The 15,697-nt window shown below is 39.1% G+C and overlaps 1 protein-coding gene across 4 annotated transcripts; it reads right to left on the bottom strand.

The window, feature by feature from the left end:
- Positions 1–1,765: 1,765 nt before the first annotated feature.
- On the bottom strand, positions 1,766–15,638 carry IRAK4 (interleukin 1 receptor associated kinase 4). 4 transcript variants are annotated; one of them, XM_030479066.1, is made up of 12 exons: positions 15,543–15,638; positions 15,118–15,287; positions 13,859–14,004; positions 13,353–13,547; positions 12,356–12,516; positions 11,574–11,638; positions 11,151–11,265; positions 8,990–9,099; positions 5,588–5,771; positions 4,700–4,762; positions 2,747–2,905; positions 1,766–2,636 (listed from the first exon to the last, which is right to left on the bottom strand). In XM_030479066.1, exons 2-12 carry the CDS (start codon positions 15,276–15,278, stop codon positions 2,601–2,603), a joined length of 1,395 nt encoding a protein of 464 aa, XP_030334926.1. In that variant the 5' UTR covers positions 15,279–15,287; positions 15,543–15,638; the 3' UTR covers positions 1,766–2,600. The 4 variants fall into 4 exon arrangements, with proteins under 4 accessions (XP_030334926.1, XP_030334924.1, XP_030334925.1 ...); XM_030479064.1 differs by having other exon boundaries at positions 1,766–2,905; positions 15,533–15,638; XM_030479065.1 differs by having other exon boundaries at positions 1,766–2,905; positions 15,538–15,638.
- Positions 15,639–15,697: the final 59 nt, after the last annotated feature.

The raw sequence follows: 15,697 nt of genomic DNA, 5'->3' as shown, positions 1-15,697 counted from the left end.
GTTGGAACGGCAGTAAATCACTCTTGCTATTTTTTGTTCACGCTTCCTTCTGGGGGTGACTAAATTAATTGCTTTATGTGACAGTTCTCCAGATCCTTAGCAAGCAAAAGGTTTGCTCTTTCAGTGAGGGTGGTGAGCCTTGGCTGCCCCCCGTGGCACCTTCCCCACCTAGACAGGAGGCAGGCCAGCCCTGTTAGCCCTAGCTCTATCCTGAGAGTATCTCCCGTGCAGCACGTTCTTCACCCACCAGCAGCCATACCAAATTTTCTCTCACCTCCAGTTCTATGGAACTAGATAATCCCTGTGTTCATAAAGAACCTGAATGACTGATTTGAGTCCTGGAAAGCCTTTCTATGGTAATTAATACAAAGCAGTATGGATCCTAGGATAGCTTAATGTTTTTGCAGAGAATAAATGAAACAGAAGTCAGCTACTCCTATCCCCTGTAGGTATTGACAGTACTGTAGAAAGACCTTGAAAAAAATTGGGGGGGGGAGAGAGAGGAAGGGCAAGTTCCTTCTCCTCACACTCTGTGTTTTATATAAGTTAGCTAGCTTTACCTAACACCTCCCATTTTCATTCCTCACTAGAATAATATTAAACAAGTTCAGACCCCTTTTTCACCCCTTGTATGAAATGATAGCTAACATGCTTCATTTTTAGTGAGTGAGGGAAAAACGACTGCCAAAACTTCAGTACTGACAGCAGTGCTGCAACCAGCCATCATCCAGTCTGACACCAGAACAGGCACTCCTGCTATAGCTAAGATTCCTCTAATACTTGGAACATCATGGCTGATGCATAACCAAAATTGTTGTACAGTACCAGAGGTAAACAGCGCTGACTGGGGTGTTACTGCAGCAAACATGCTTCAGGACAACACTACGGATGACATTCTAACTGTAGGAAAAAGCAGATGTAACTCTCTCCTAACAGCTGGAGATGTTTAGAACTGGAGAATGGCTTCAGCAGATTTTACTCTGATTTAGCTTTATAGCAGCTTTCTTCTCCACAAGCCCAGGTTCAGAGCTGTGCAGCTTTACTCCACGCAGTGAGGCTAGCATAATGTTATCAGAAATGCAAGCAATGTAAAACAACTGTTTTTTCCAAGGCTCAGTGTTTTAATAGCAGAAATAATCATCTGCCATGGTAATGCAGAAGTTTTATTTATGTTAACAGCTTTTTACAATTTATGTTCAAATAAAACTAGAAGCAGTTTGAAAAGGCAATACAGGAACAGTTAACAGTCAGATCTAATGGTATTAATACACGTGTTAGGACTTGCCTGCTTTCTACAAAGATAGATAGATAGATAGATAGATACATAGATAGATAATCTCCTTGAATGCAGTCGAGTTATTTCTCAGTGTTTCCTTTTTCTTTGATAATCATGGAATTTCAAATTTAGCTGTAAGCTAAACCTACCCCTAAGCTGTCAAGAAAAAGTTCATAAGGTGCAGAAAAGGGCTTGTATGAAAATAACCTCTTTCATTTACAACAAGTATTTTCATACCTATTCAGTCTGAAGATTCATACCTGCTTTAGGATCTAGAACCTTCCTAGTCACTTTCATTCCATTTTTAATCTGCTTTGATCTTTGGTGTTTCTATTTTAGAAAGCCTGCTATGTTGCTTTTTAAAAAGTGCATTTTTATATTTAGTTATTAATATACATACATACATATTTTTAAAAGAACTTAATTATTTGATTAAGCAAAATGCAGAATTGGTCTTAACAGAATTATTAGTCTGCCCCTTTAACAAAATAAATCATCTATATTTATAATCCATATGGAATCTTCCCCTGAAGTATATAATACTCAAAGCAGCTAAGAGTCTTCCTATGAACAAAAATTAAATGGTTTGTCATCATATAGAGTTCACTGGCAGGAAGCCAGATGTATTTTTGCATTTGCACTGCACAGCAGTTATTTTGCTTGGAAATCCTTGAAACCAAAAAAAAAACAACCTAGGATATGTCTTGCAGCATTTATTTGACTAAAACTAATCTTGAGAGGACATTCTGGAAAACAATCACATTCACAAACATTATCAGTCCATTCGGACCAATATAAATTCTCAAGTCAAAATGCTAAATAAAGCTTGTTTTAAACAGGTACTACTATTACTTTTTCTCCCAAAGACAATGGAAGTGCCATTTATATCTATATTAAATGTTTTTGTCTTCAATAGAAAGAGGTGTAGTATACCTGATCAAGGAAGCAGTTTGCAGAAAAAATATTTACCTATTACTGTCATATGCCTTTGCAGCAGACATACTTGATACTTGGAAATCAAAAGAACCAAATAATAGATTCTAATACAGAAATGCATTTAAAAAGCTGTGGAGAATATGCACCAGCACGGCAATTTGTTAATACAAAAACCCTGTTTTCTCATGTTAGGGGCCCAACGGTTAAGGATATGTGAAAGGCTGCTCAGTTAACAAAAACATGGTGACAGGCCAACAACCCACCTTACATGCAGACCAGGAAGTTCTGGGAAGCAGAAAAGCTGATAATGTCCCACTAAATAACTAATAAAATATTTGCTACTGGTGTCTATTCCATTACAAAAACATTTGTGTATCGGAAGAAACACTTATGAAATTTTTATCTCTTGTAGATGCTGTTGAACCTGCAAGAGAACAGACAGAAGTACAAATAACGGATACTGTAAACACACATGGGCAGGGACACGGGGACACACACACTCAAAAGAAGCCGTTGATCTGTGAGACTACACACCATCTTAATGTCTGGCCTTCTGGTTTTTTTCTCATTCAGACACCGATCAGCAATTGAATACATTTTATGAACTGAAGGTGCATCCCAGTCACTCATCTTTTCATCAACATAATCCTCAATAGTTGCTTCCTCATCCTCAATTTCATCTTTGATATTTAACTGCAAGAGAATTTGTACCAATGAGCAGGCAAGTCTGTAAGCACCCAAACATGATGTATTCCACACTAACACTTTGAAAGCTTGCTTTTGAGTGTCCCTTCCTTTTCTCGACCCCTTTTCTAGACAAAGAATTATGACACTGGTTCAGCAGCATAATTGTTTACCAATATCTGCAGAAACAGCCTCTGAGACTATAAATTAACTATACATTTTTATTATACATAATTTCTAATTGAGTTAACACAAAATGGTAAAGCAATTTTCTTGAAGCTGTATCATACAGCTTTAACTTTCTCCCAGTTGAAGGCTCAGTTTCCTAGTACTCTCTTTTAAGAGAAGCAGCACAATCAACATAAAGTATCTATATTTACTGATAATAACCCACAAATATGCAAGTTTAAGTGCATAATGACTTTTTTTTTGTCAACTTTATAAAGCCTCTTTCTGTAAACAAATGCCTTCTGTCACCAGTCTCAGTGGTTGCTGTATCTATTCTAAAGAAAATGTCCAGATTTAAATCGATTTTTAAATCTGACTCATTTAGTCCAAGCTCTCCAGCTCCAACACACTTGAAATGAGTTATCTGTCATCACAAATACTGACTGAGGAATACATCAGACACGTCAGTATGGTGAATGAACTAAGAAATAAAAGTCAGTGAGTAGAGGCAGTTCTTCTGCCTTGCTTTATGGGTCACTCTGAAATTGCTAACATACGACTACCCCAAAATTTTCAAGCTAAGGACGCCACATCATCTTGCACTGACCATTCTCTTTATGCTCCCAAAAATACATTACAAAGATAAACTGTACCAATCAAATCTTACGTTATGCTCCTTTTGAGATCCTATTTCTGAAAAACCCTGCTTCAAAAAACCCCCTAAACCTCAAGGTTCAATTTGACAGGGACTGTTCTCCAAGGTCTTTACAGAGCTCAACTGGATAAGTATTATGACACCCCAGAAGATACAGCTTAGAGGAAAAAAATTCTGTTAGCAGGACAAAGGTATTCCTAAAGCTGTGAAGAAAGAGCTCTGCTATGAAACAGTACGAAGCAATACCAATCCAAACCTCAATGCTATTTCATACTTAGTAAGTAAGTAAGTCTTTATGTAATAAATATTCCAGGAAAACTTCTTGGACTAAGTAGTTGAGAATTTAATCTTAAGCTAAATGAAAGGCTAAATCAAGAATAGCCTGGTAAGATATTTAATTAAAGACAGCTCCAAGACATTATTTTTCTCATTAGTAGACTGAATTACTAATTGAATACTAAAACAGAAAACAAAATTCAACCCACCCCTCACCCTGCAAAAAAACCCCTTACATTCCAAACTTACTAAGGTTCAAAACACAAGGTATTTGCAAATTATCAGTAAAACTGAAGAAAATGTAAACTGATACAGGAATGGTAAGAAGTACAGAAAACCATAAAGAAACAACTGAGATGGATAGTTTGAAAAGTTCTGGTGAATAAGGAGCTATCAGGATATCTGCGTATAACAGGAGTATGCTGATAAAGCATAACAGCATTATGAGAAGCAGCAGTACCAAAATGAAGAGAATTATACTATCAATCAGGAGATGACCTTGGGGACTGAACAATATTCTACCAGCCAAGAGATAAAAGTTTCAGCCTCACCTCTAAGACAAGCAAGAGCTGTTGACACAAGAGCCGTTTTCGTAACTGCGTATTTTGATGACTAACTTGATTGTCTTAGAACCTGCTGACTATTATTTCACACAAAGAGGTCATGGAGCAGGGGGAGGGGAGGATAAAGCAAAAAGAACATACCAGTAACTGCAGCTCCCGTTTTTCATCTACCGGAGGAAGACCCGTTATTATTTCTAGTAAGACCTAGGAGGAAAAAAAAATCAAAAAGAGAAAATGAAGCACAAAATAATCCTTAGCACATACACCATTTGCAAAAAGGAGCATGACCCCTAGTCTTTCAAACAAACGCTCACAGGATCCGTGTTTGTCCAAAGAGAGCTCTCCACACAACTGATTGTTGTGGCTGTTGTTCCTGCCTTTATTTTCATTGACTGTTATTAGCAGTCTTGCCTATGAATTTCAACGCAAGTTTCCACCCTACACTGTATCATCTCTTCAGAGCATGATAGAAGGGTTTCCAAAGTATTCACACACAGTGTCTGGCCCACATCCCCATGAAACTAAATGCCATGAAAGAAGTGGTGAGTAGCAGTAAAGGTCTTGCATCTATTCATGACATACTTAGTGTTCTCCCGAATATTAAGCTCATATCTTTTCCGTACTCAACTTTAAGGCAAATCCCACATGCACAACACACTTTTGGTGCTGAAATATAGTAAACCACACTTATTTTGGAACATCTTCTTCTCCAGCCATTTTTTTCTCCAGCCTGTGTTAAATTTTTGTGCCATACTATGCAAGAACAAACAATGTTCCACGTTACCTTAAACTACATTTAGATAGAACCTGGAAAGTTATTTCACTCTGGTATTTCACATGCAAATTCAACATATTCAAATTATTTTAAACCCATCAAAGTTTAGAAATGCTATTTTAAGAGCACATCTATTGAGGAAAAGAACAGTAATAGATCAGAGTAGATTATTTAATTTCAGGTATTCTTGATTTTGTACACTTTTATTATTTACCAAAAAGGAAGTCATACACTGCTTCCCACATTCTACTTACTACTCCAAAACTGAAGATATCTGATTTAGGTGTTATCTCTCCTCGCAGAGCTTCAGGTGCCATATAGGCTGCTGTTCCAACAATTCTTTCAGTCATGATTGTTCGTGTGAATGTTACAGATGCTCTTGCAAGTCCAAAGTCAGAAATTTTGGGCATATATGTATCAGTTAATAAGATATTTGCACTGGGGGAAAGGGGAAAAGAAAAAGAAGAAAAGAGAATTTTTCAAACCAGTACAGTAATTGGGTTTTATAATAGACTAATAACTCTTTAGGAACTGTTTCTTGAGATCTCAGTTATCCATATAACAAAAAAACCATAAGAATTAATCTTGTTGGAAATTGCTCGATTTCAAAATTAATTGCTCTAAATAAATCAAGAACTGGCTGCCAAGATCCATCCATATTTTTTCTTGTGCATGCAAAAACAAACACAAAAGGGGAGGAAAAAATAAAACCCACAAGGGAAAAAACCAAACACCCCCTCTACCCACAAATGCTACAAATATAAGAAGTTCCTTATAAGAGACCAATTATGGTATACCCCTGTTTTGCATTTGAATACTCTTCCTTTAAGAAGGATAATAGAGAATACTTTGCTCTGATCAACTGGTACTGGATCACAGTACAATTCTTAACTGTCTAAATCTCTACTCAGAACTAACGAAAGCAGGTTTTTATACCTATTATCTAGTACTATGTCACCCATTCCAAATTCATGTGCTAAATGAATACTAATACTCTTATTCTTTTCTTGGAAGAGAAACACAAAACTTTTTAATGCTGGAATAATACATGTGCTGTGTTTGCACTTGATCTCCAGCTTTTACTTTCCTTGAAAAAATCCCTGAAAAATGAGACTCATCTAGCAGACCTTAATGCTTTCATAAAACACTCAGTGGGTTGAACTATAGCATAAATCTTCTACTGTTTTTTTAAACTTGTGGCACTTGGAACCATTTTAGAAATCACTTGGTTTAACATTTCTGTAATCCTAATTTTCTGACTCCCTTAATGGAACTGTAGGAAAACCACACAGCCAAACATAACATATTAACACTTACTAGAAACTTGCATGTCTAACTTCCCCTTCTTGTTCTCCAAACTTCCCAACAAAATTAACACAGCTGTTAGTTACAACAGATCACTTGGTGTTAGAACTGCTGCAAACAGGGTTAAATAAAAGGCCACCGCAAAGGGCCGAACACTGGTGAAGGCATCATCCCCCATCTGGTTTCATGTTTAAAGCTCAGCATCGAAAAGAAGGAAGGACAGGATGACAACTTCATATATCTGAGCTTCTTACCAACTTGCATCAAGCCCAAAGAGTGGCCACTTGATTCACCACGACAAGCGCAACAGAAGCAAGTTTTACTACAACTGTCAAGCTTCAAGAAAGAAATTAACTATTTCCTGGGCATAACCAAGCCAAAAAACTATGGACAACCCTGAGAACACCCATTCAATCTTGTCCCCTCCAGATTATAGAGAAGCTGTCCTAGTGCCTATGTGGTTATGAATTGTCTCCACACATCACAGCAAAATGAAGGCTGAGGTTAACCTTAGATGTCTCTTCATCTATAAATATACCAACCAAATTTATTGAACTGTTCACACTGCAAGTGCAAGAAGTTGCAAAATGAAATCCAAACAAAATAAAAAAACCAAACCAAAACCCAATCCTGTAATATGATCAACTCACAGCAGTTAGAAGGGTAGAGTAGCACAAGGTAAAATAATGCATCCCTCCCAGTCATTGCACTTGTCCAGAGGCTTAAGCAGGGAAGAAAGAAGAAACAAATTGTCAAAGCAGCAAGCACATTCTGTGAGGCAGGCTGAAAAAGAAAAACGTGTTCTTTTCAAGCTGGAAGGTCACAAAACCAAAGAGCCGAATTTAGCAGAGTTGCCAGAAGCCAGAAAGCTATTGAAATATTCAGCTATGACACCTAATCAGTCAGCTGACCCTTCTTAACCCACAGAGGAGAAACCCATCTGGGGCTTTCCTTCAAAGATTTGGACTGCTTCGGTACAACTAACTCTAGCAAGGAAAATATAAGAAAAAAGGGAAAAACCCCACCAAACTCTACAACAAAACCATCACCTCTTCTAAGCTCCTATCACTAGAAAAAATTCTGGTGTAACAAGCAAGTGAACATTATCCTTGAAAAACCCTGAATTTCATAACCTGACTGAAGTAATTTTACTGTCTTTATAATAAATAGCAGTAAATCAAAGGACACACTCTGAAGAAACATTCTAGGAAAAAGAAAAAGGCAGGCTTCATCTGAAAAATTCCCCATTTAAAAAGTCGTTACGTTCTCTAAGAGCAGCTTTTTCATTAGCAGTAGTTGTGAAAGAACAGAACTTCCATGTGTTCTCGCAGCACTCAAATAACTATTTGGTAGTAACAGATTGCAATACAAATTGAAGTTTACATTACGTTTTACAAATTACATTTACAATCCAAATTATAATACAAAATTTTCTGTCTGGAAAGCTGCCCAGCAGAAAAGGACCTGGGGCTGTTGGTTGACAGCCGGCGGAGCATGAGCCAACTTGTGCCCAGGCAGCCAAGGCGGCCAACGACATCCTGGCTTGTACCAGCAATAGCATACCCAGCAGGGCCAGAAAAGCAATCATTTCCCTGTACTGGGCACTGGTGAGGCCACACCTCGAATCCTGTGTTCGGTTCTGGGCCCCTCACTACAAGAAAGACATTGAGGTGCTGGAGCGGGTCCAGACAAGGGCAATGAAGCAGGTGAAGGGTCTGGAGCACAAGTCTGATGAGGAGCACCTGAGGGAACTGGGGTTGTTTAGTCTGGAGAAGAGAAGGCTCAGGGAGACCTTATCACTCTCTACAACTACCTGAAAGGAAGTTGCAGTGGAGGGGGGGGTCAGTCTCTTCTCCCAGGGACCAAGCGATGGGACAAGAGGAAATGGCCTCAAGTTGCACTGAGGGAGGTTTAGGCTGGATAGTAAGAAAAAGTTCTTCAGCAAAAGGGTTGTCAATCATTGGAACAGGCTGCCCAGGGAAGTGCCCGAGTCACCATCTCTGGAGATAGTTAAAAGACCTGTGGATCTGGTGCTTAGTGACGTGGTGTAGTGGTGGACTTGGCAGCACTAGGTTAACAGTTGGACTTGATCTTAAAGGTCTCTTCCAACCTAAACAATTCCATGATTCTAATAGCTTCATAATTCTCTTTAGAAGTCTGTACTGGTCATGTCCTTGTGGCACAGACAAGATTATGGTGATGGATGTCACCTGCAGAAAAGACTGTGCCCTTGACTAAAGCAATGCTTCTTGCAGTTTGTTCTCTTTAAAATGATTTTAACAGGAGGAAGAAGAAAAAGAAAAATTAAAAAAAGGGGGAAAACGCACCCAGAGATAATCAGCAGCTTTTACCTTTTAATATCTCTGTGAATATGATTATTTTCATGCAAAAAGTTGATGCCATTTGCTGTGCCTTGAACAATTTTACATCTTGTATTCCAAGAAATTGGTGGAGTGTCATCCTTTAATAAGAAGGGAGAAAGGCAAGTAGAAAGGTGAAAATATAATACATATATGCTTACATAAACCAACCCAAAACATAAGAAACCCCCACAATCCAAAATCCACTTCTTGCTATGCTCCGAAGTTTTCAAGTAAATTGTTAAAAACACTAATTCCATACGTTTCTTCATTCACTTGGGGAGAAATACATGCATTTGTCACATTCAGTTCTTTCCCCTGCATTTTGCCTTAGACTAATTCACCGTTGCAAAGTGTTCTTGATAATAGTCAACTCTAACCCTACAAGGCCAGCTGCACTGCAAAGAACTCTGTATCTACCGTATCTTCCACTTTGTACCAGAACCAATATCGGAGCCTTTAACCCAAAGTAAATAATGTGAAGCCATCAACAGTTTTTACTAACTGTGAAGAGTCAATCTTCCAGTCATTTTAGGTTCACCACATCAAGAATTTAGTTCAATTCATGTTGCCAACTAAAACTTGGGAGTGAGGACACCTACATTTCAAAATCACCTCTTAATATTGTCAGTGGCCAAGGGTAGAACATTAGAATATCTCGCTATTCTATCACCTTCCTTGCTAGCTCCTTAAAGTCCAGACAAGAAAAAGATGACATATGCAAGAGTCTGTGCCTCAAACGCATCAAGTCACAAAATAAAGTTATCAGCAAGAACACACCTTCAGGATTATGTGAGTATAATCCTCACATATTCAATTTATCAAAAGATTCTTTCTGATTTATAGGTTCTGATTTAGAATCTTTGTAATATATATAGTATGTCTCTTCCTTGTAAAGGGCTCAGTTATTTCTACTTCAGCTTTCAATTACCACCAATCTTTTGATCTCACTTGATGCTAACAGCCAAAGTTATGTGAATGAACATTTTCCAGACATCCTTGTTAAGTGCTGCTCATTTCTATAGATAAACTTGCAGTGCCTTAAGTAAAACTTTGTCTTCTGCACTAATTCAGTTAAAAAAAATCACACATATGTAAGTGTGTGCAAACAAATCAATCAAACCAACCTGAGACAGCAGTGCTAACAAACAGATCCTATCCTTTCCCCAACCACTGCTACTGATTCTTATCCTAGAACCACTCCTGTCCTGTTGGGGCAGAAGTATTTGCATGGCCCTGCAGAGGAAATGTCTCCAAGTGAAAATTAAAGATTTTTTTTCCACAGAGTGTATTTTCAGCCTGATCAGTTTCCTAACCCACCTACTAAATGCTTCAGCCTGTACAACAGGAAGATCAGTGCAAAAAAAAGCAACATGACATTTTTTAGGTCTGGGAGTATATGGGGCTTCAAGTAGCACCAGTTTAAAATGTTCACTAGATCACAACCTCAGAAGCTGTATTTGCTTCGTATAAAGCAGATCTTTTAATTCCTTCAACAAATTAACAGGGAGACTGATTTATTATGTTAAGTCTGTCTTACTATTGGTATCACTCTGTCCTTCATACACAGAGTTGCCTCAACAAAAACAAAGCAACTTATTACTTATGAAAGGCCAAGGCTAGAAGATATGTCATTAGATTAAATCAGAAGCAAGCACTGCATTTACACAAAATGCTAATTAAAAAAAAAAAAAAAAAAAAAAAAAAAGTATTTCCCACTTGTTTAGGCACTCCAGAAAGAGATATGCAGACTGTGAACATTGTGTTACAACCGCTATTACCAGGGCAATGAACAAAGGGCAATTGCACAGTGCAAAATCTCAAGAACTAGCAGAGATCATGCCCATGTCAGAACTTGGAACAATATTGAGCACTCTCTGCTCTGCTTCACAGAAGCATAGCCAGCTCCTGTGCCACTTCAGATACTGGTGCATGACATCGTATTGCCCCACTTTGACTTTAATGTGCCTAAAACATTTGTATAAAACATTATTGGAAGAATACTTGTCATCATATTTGTCTTCCAGAACATGTAAGTAAGTAGTGAGACATCATTTGGCCATTATGGTTCAGTGCTGTTTCAAAGCCATTTCATAGATATCTATACTTTAGCAAACTACAAGAACTGGAAGCTCAAAAACATTTTACTTACCAGACAAGCAAGTCTGTCAAGCAAGGAACCGTTGGGCATGTATTCGTACACCAGACATGGCTGAGCACCATCGCTTGAGAAACCAAGTAATTCTACCAGGTTTTCATGCTGACACCTACAGCAAAAAAATTCTATTCATATATGCTCTGAAAGACTCCCAAGATTTGAGGAAAATAAAAAGCAAAGGGAACTCAATCCCCTATTACTTGTTCCAGCACTACTGCACATAGCTAGGTTTCTGCAGTGGTGTCACTTAAAATGAACAAAATACAGTCATGCTGTATATGTAACATTCTCACTTAACATGAAAATCATTAAGTTATGCTAGAAAGACAAAAATAAGGGATCACACTAGCTATGTGTTATCTGCCAATTCAGATTCCAATAAAAGGCTATAATAACATCGTGTAAGACTGTACTCACTTTGCCATCAATTTTATTTCTTGATCAAATTGCTGTTTCAAGTCCTGAACACTAACATCAACCATCTACAAAAGGAAGTATTTGATGTTAATATTGCTGGGCATACTAAACCATGCAGTTGTTCCTTTAAAAAAACCCTGAACTGTAAGCCCTTCTTTAGATTAGTTACATGTAACAACTACTTAACTGTTTGCAGTACTTTTTTACTCAACTCAAAGTATCAGAACATGATTTTTAATTCCTTGGAACACAGTATTATTGGACAAATGGATTCAATTTCAGCACAGTCACAAACTTAACCACTTAATTTCACTGCAGTTACTCACTAACAGCACTTACTCATTACACAATTAATTATTCACACAAACCACTAATTATAAAGACTAAAATTCTGTGGCAATAACTATTTAGCTTGTGAATCGCCTATCTGACTCTGAATCGCCTATCTGACTCTGAATCGCCTATCTGACTCTCATTAGCACTCCTCCCCTTCTGCCACTTCTTGCGTGCACGGGGCGGGGGGGAACAGGGGGAGCACTCTGCTCTTCCAGACAGCTTGTCTGAGCCACTGAAAGGAGAGCTACAGAAAAGACAAGACTTCATCTCTGGTGACTGTGCCAACTCCCACCACTCATGGGACTACAGGATAAGGTTCTCAACCCAACTAATGTTTAACCTGGTGAGGCTTTTTGAAGTATACCATTCAACACTTTCCACAGATAAACAAGTCTCTACTATAAAGTACATAGCCATTAAAAGGAAAAATGCCCAGGACAACTCACGGCAATAAGCTTCTTGACAGCCACATTTCTGCCGTTGATGTAGCCTTTGAACACAATGCCAAAGCCACCTTCTCCCAGTTTATTACCTCCAGCTGATTCTGGTCGTGCATCAAAATTATTTGTAACACTTTCCAAGTCACGAAAGGAAAAATTATGGAAACCTGAAAGACACATTTACCATTTAGCACAGAGCTATGTTTTTCACTTAAGGAACAAATATATTGAATAGATTTTCTGCTTCAGTTCTATTAAACCACAAACTTGCTACCACATAAATCCTGACATAGTGGAGCCCTACTTCCAGCTTTGTGATGAAGATACCAGAAAAAAACCCAAATTTATAAATATATATATGAGATAAATATGTAAAAATAGATATGTATAATCTTCTTCACAACTAGCACTGAAGCAGCCTTCCAGTAACATTTTTTGTTAATATTCATACTAGAGGTAATAGAAATTAAATGTGCAGCAGATCAGAATAAAAAGAGAGCCACACTGCATCAGATGTAAAAATATATCTAGACTACATCATGCTTCTGGCAGCAACCCCAAAGTGGACCTTCAGGAAGGAGTAGATCAACCATACACTTTCCTAGAACGCTTTCTTTAGTCATCTTTTCTTCAACATTCTTAGTCATTTCTGACATATAAAATTCAGCTTTAAAATGCAAGATGCTAAACAGTTCATAAAATCAGTATTGGAAAAGGGCAACAGGATTATATGTAGCATAAACTAAACTGTGATTTCGTTAACAGTCAAGTTTTCATCACAGTAGCTGCCTTATCAGCAAGGTGCATCTCATACTCGGACATCTTATTACCCAAGCTAAATTCACAGCAACACAGAACAAAAGCAAAAGCAAGATGCTGTTTCCTATAAGATGCAGGATGATAGGAAAATAGTCATTAATACACTGCTAGGATTTATTTTATGTGGGGTTAAGGACAGATCAACAAAAAGATTGTACTTAATTCTACCAAACTAAGTGCCTACCTGTGTTACTGGACTGTGGGCTGCTGTTTTCTTGACTGAAAAAAGGAGCTGAACGTTGCTTCTCAGTACTCTGAGCTAAAACAGGCTTTATAGAAGCCACTTCTTTTTCCTGTACAGGCAGTTGTTTCTCATGTATAGGCAATGTTTCCTGTGAAGAAAGAGGTAACGTAACTTCTTGTGCCATCCTTACAGCTTCTGAAAATGGAATTTAGAAAACATGTTAGATACATTAGGAATCAGACAAACCAAGTAACATTAATGCCAGCATTTCCTAAGATTAGGTGACACATAAACATCATTCAGAAGGTTATATTCTGCCACCATGTGTAAACTGCAGGATTCTTATTTAAACTCATAACTCTTAAACTGTTATTATAAATAATGAAAAATATATCCACTTTTGGTTATTTTGACCTAATCCTTTCTGATTTTCAGGTTACTGTGAAGCTTTTTAGCATCTTAGAAAACTGAGAACACAGTGCAAACTGTACAAGAGTAACAGTTACCTGGAAGCAAAAGGCTTGCTGGTGCTAGGAATTGATTCCTAATCAGCAGGTCCACAAGATCAGCAACTGTACAGTTTGTCGTTCCCCAGTCATAAAGCAATTCGCACGTGGGGCTCTTTCCCATTTGGACAAATGCCTCAAATCTCCTTAAAAGATAAGTTAAGACCAACATTTAAAAAAAAAAGTGACCTTGAGAACCATGAAGGGAAAGAGATTAAAGGTAAATGACAACAACAACAAAAAAACCCCACAAAGCAAACCCCCCAAAATTCTGAATGTACTGAACTGTACAACTATTTGCAGATCTTCTGAAAATGCATCTAAAAATGACTAAAAAATTCAAACTCAGTGGAAAAAATATGCAAAATTTGGGAAAAACTAAGTGAAAAATATGCATGCATGGCTTCAACATGTTGTCCAGGACCCATAACGTATGGGCACATGGGACTCACAGAGAAGAGAATGTCAGACACATGGCAAGTCAGAGCCCAATCAAATGGAATAAAATTATGTGTTTTTCCCACCCATTTGACATTCACACTTCGAGTATTTTGGGATGTACATTATGCAGAAATTGAGATCCAGTATTCTGACTGATTTATTAGTATAGAAAGACAAATGAAGGCTTATTGCTAACATCACTAGAAAGACTGCGTCCTGGTTTCAGTTGCGTGATACTTGGTTGCCAGCTGGGGTTAAACCACCACAGACTGGAAACTCAAGATGATACTTAGGGTATTCAAAGTTCTCATAACCTTTGAGACAGCTTAAGGATTCAACAAGCCCTTCAAGCTCTTCATAAACTACTGCTGACATTACTTCTCAATTAAACTTGTTACTTTTAGGCCTGGGTTCCCCACATTTGCTGGACATTCTCTTGGGAAGAGCGAATGAGGAGTTACAGTCCAGTTGTCTCCTGTGCTGCTCTCGTGTGAAGATGCACAGAGAAGTCAGTGGTTTTCAGTCTGTAGGGTACAGAAAGCTGCACAGCTAATGTTGTATTGCTAAAAGTACTTATGCTTGTGGCTCTGATTAATTTTTATTTCCTTACTCAATTTTCTTTGGCTATAGCTTGTCTGAAAACTGAACTACAGAACAATTAGGGCTAATTACCTTGAGTTCCCTAAGGAAGTGTTACTGTAAGGTTTAAGTAACTACTGGCACACAAACGGCAACAAGTTACAGTAATGGGACGGACAGTGGTATTTAAGTAAAACAGTTAATAAACAAGATTATGTTACGTGACATCCGTATAGGACCTTATATGCATTTGGTTGTATCTGCTTTCACCGGTCGGGTTGGTTATATCTACTGCTAATTTCTTCCACCCCTCCTGCGGGTCGATGAAGTCTGCCAGCTGCCTCATCAGCCCGTAGCTGAGGCACCGGACGTACGTCGACATCGTCACGGGCGTGCTCATCCTCAGCTCCTGCGGAACACGAGCGGCGCCGTTACCGAACAAGCTCGCCGGGGCTGCGGGAACCCGCGCACGCCCCAGGCCCGACACTGCGGCGAGACACGCGCCCCGCCCCTCCCCTCTCCTCTCCTCACGGCCACCCGGTTCCGGCCGCCCCCCCGCCACGCTGCTCCCGCCCCGTCCCCAGCAGGCGAGCGGCCCCGCCCACAACCGGCAGCGGGAGCCGCCCCGCCCTACCTCACCTCACCTCACCTCACCTCACCTCACCTCGCCTCGCTTCGCTTCGCTTCGCTTCGCCTCACCCCGCCGCTTCCTAGCGGCGGCGCCTCGGCGCCTCCGCACCCCGGCAGGCGCCCCCGCTGCCTCGCTTCCCCTTTAAGAGGGCGTGACGCGGGCTCCGGAGGCGGTGGCTCGGTGAGCGC

The sequence above is a fragment of the Strigops habroptila genome, chromosome 3 (genome assembly GCF_004027225.2).
Source record: "Strigops habroptila isolate Jane chromosome 3, bStrHab1.2.pri, whole genome shotgun sequence".
NCBI lineage: Eukaryota > Metazoa > Chordata > Aves > Psittaciformes > Psittacidae > Strigops > Strigops habroptila.
This window is presented reverse-complemented; position numbering and strand designations above follow the sequence as displayed.

Coding starts and splice junctions, on each gene's coding strand:
- IRAK4 (XM_030479064.1), bottom strand. CDS start 15,278: ATGAGCACGCCCGTGACGATGTCGACGTACGTCCGGTGCCTCAGCTAC. Junction 12,517..13,352: donor CCCACAGTCCAGTAACACAG/GTAGGCACTTAG, acceptor TGTGTCTTTCAG/GTTTCCATAATTTTTCCTTT. Junction 4,763..5,587: donor ATATCTTCAGTTTTGGAGTA/GTAAGTAGAATG, acceptor TTTTCCTCCTAG/GTCTTACTAGAAATAATAAC.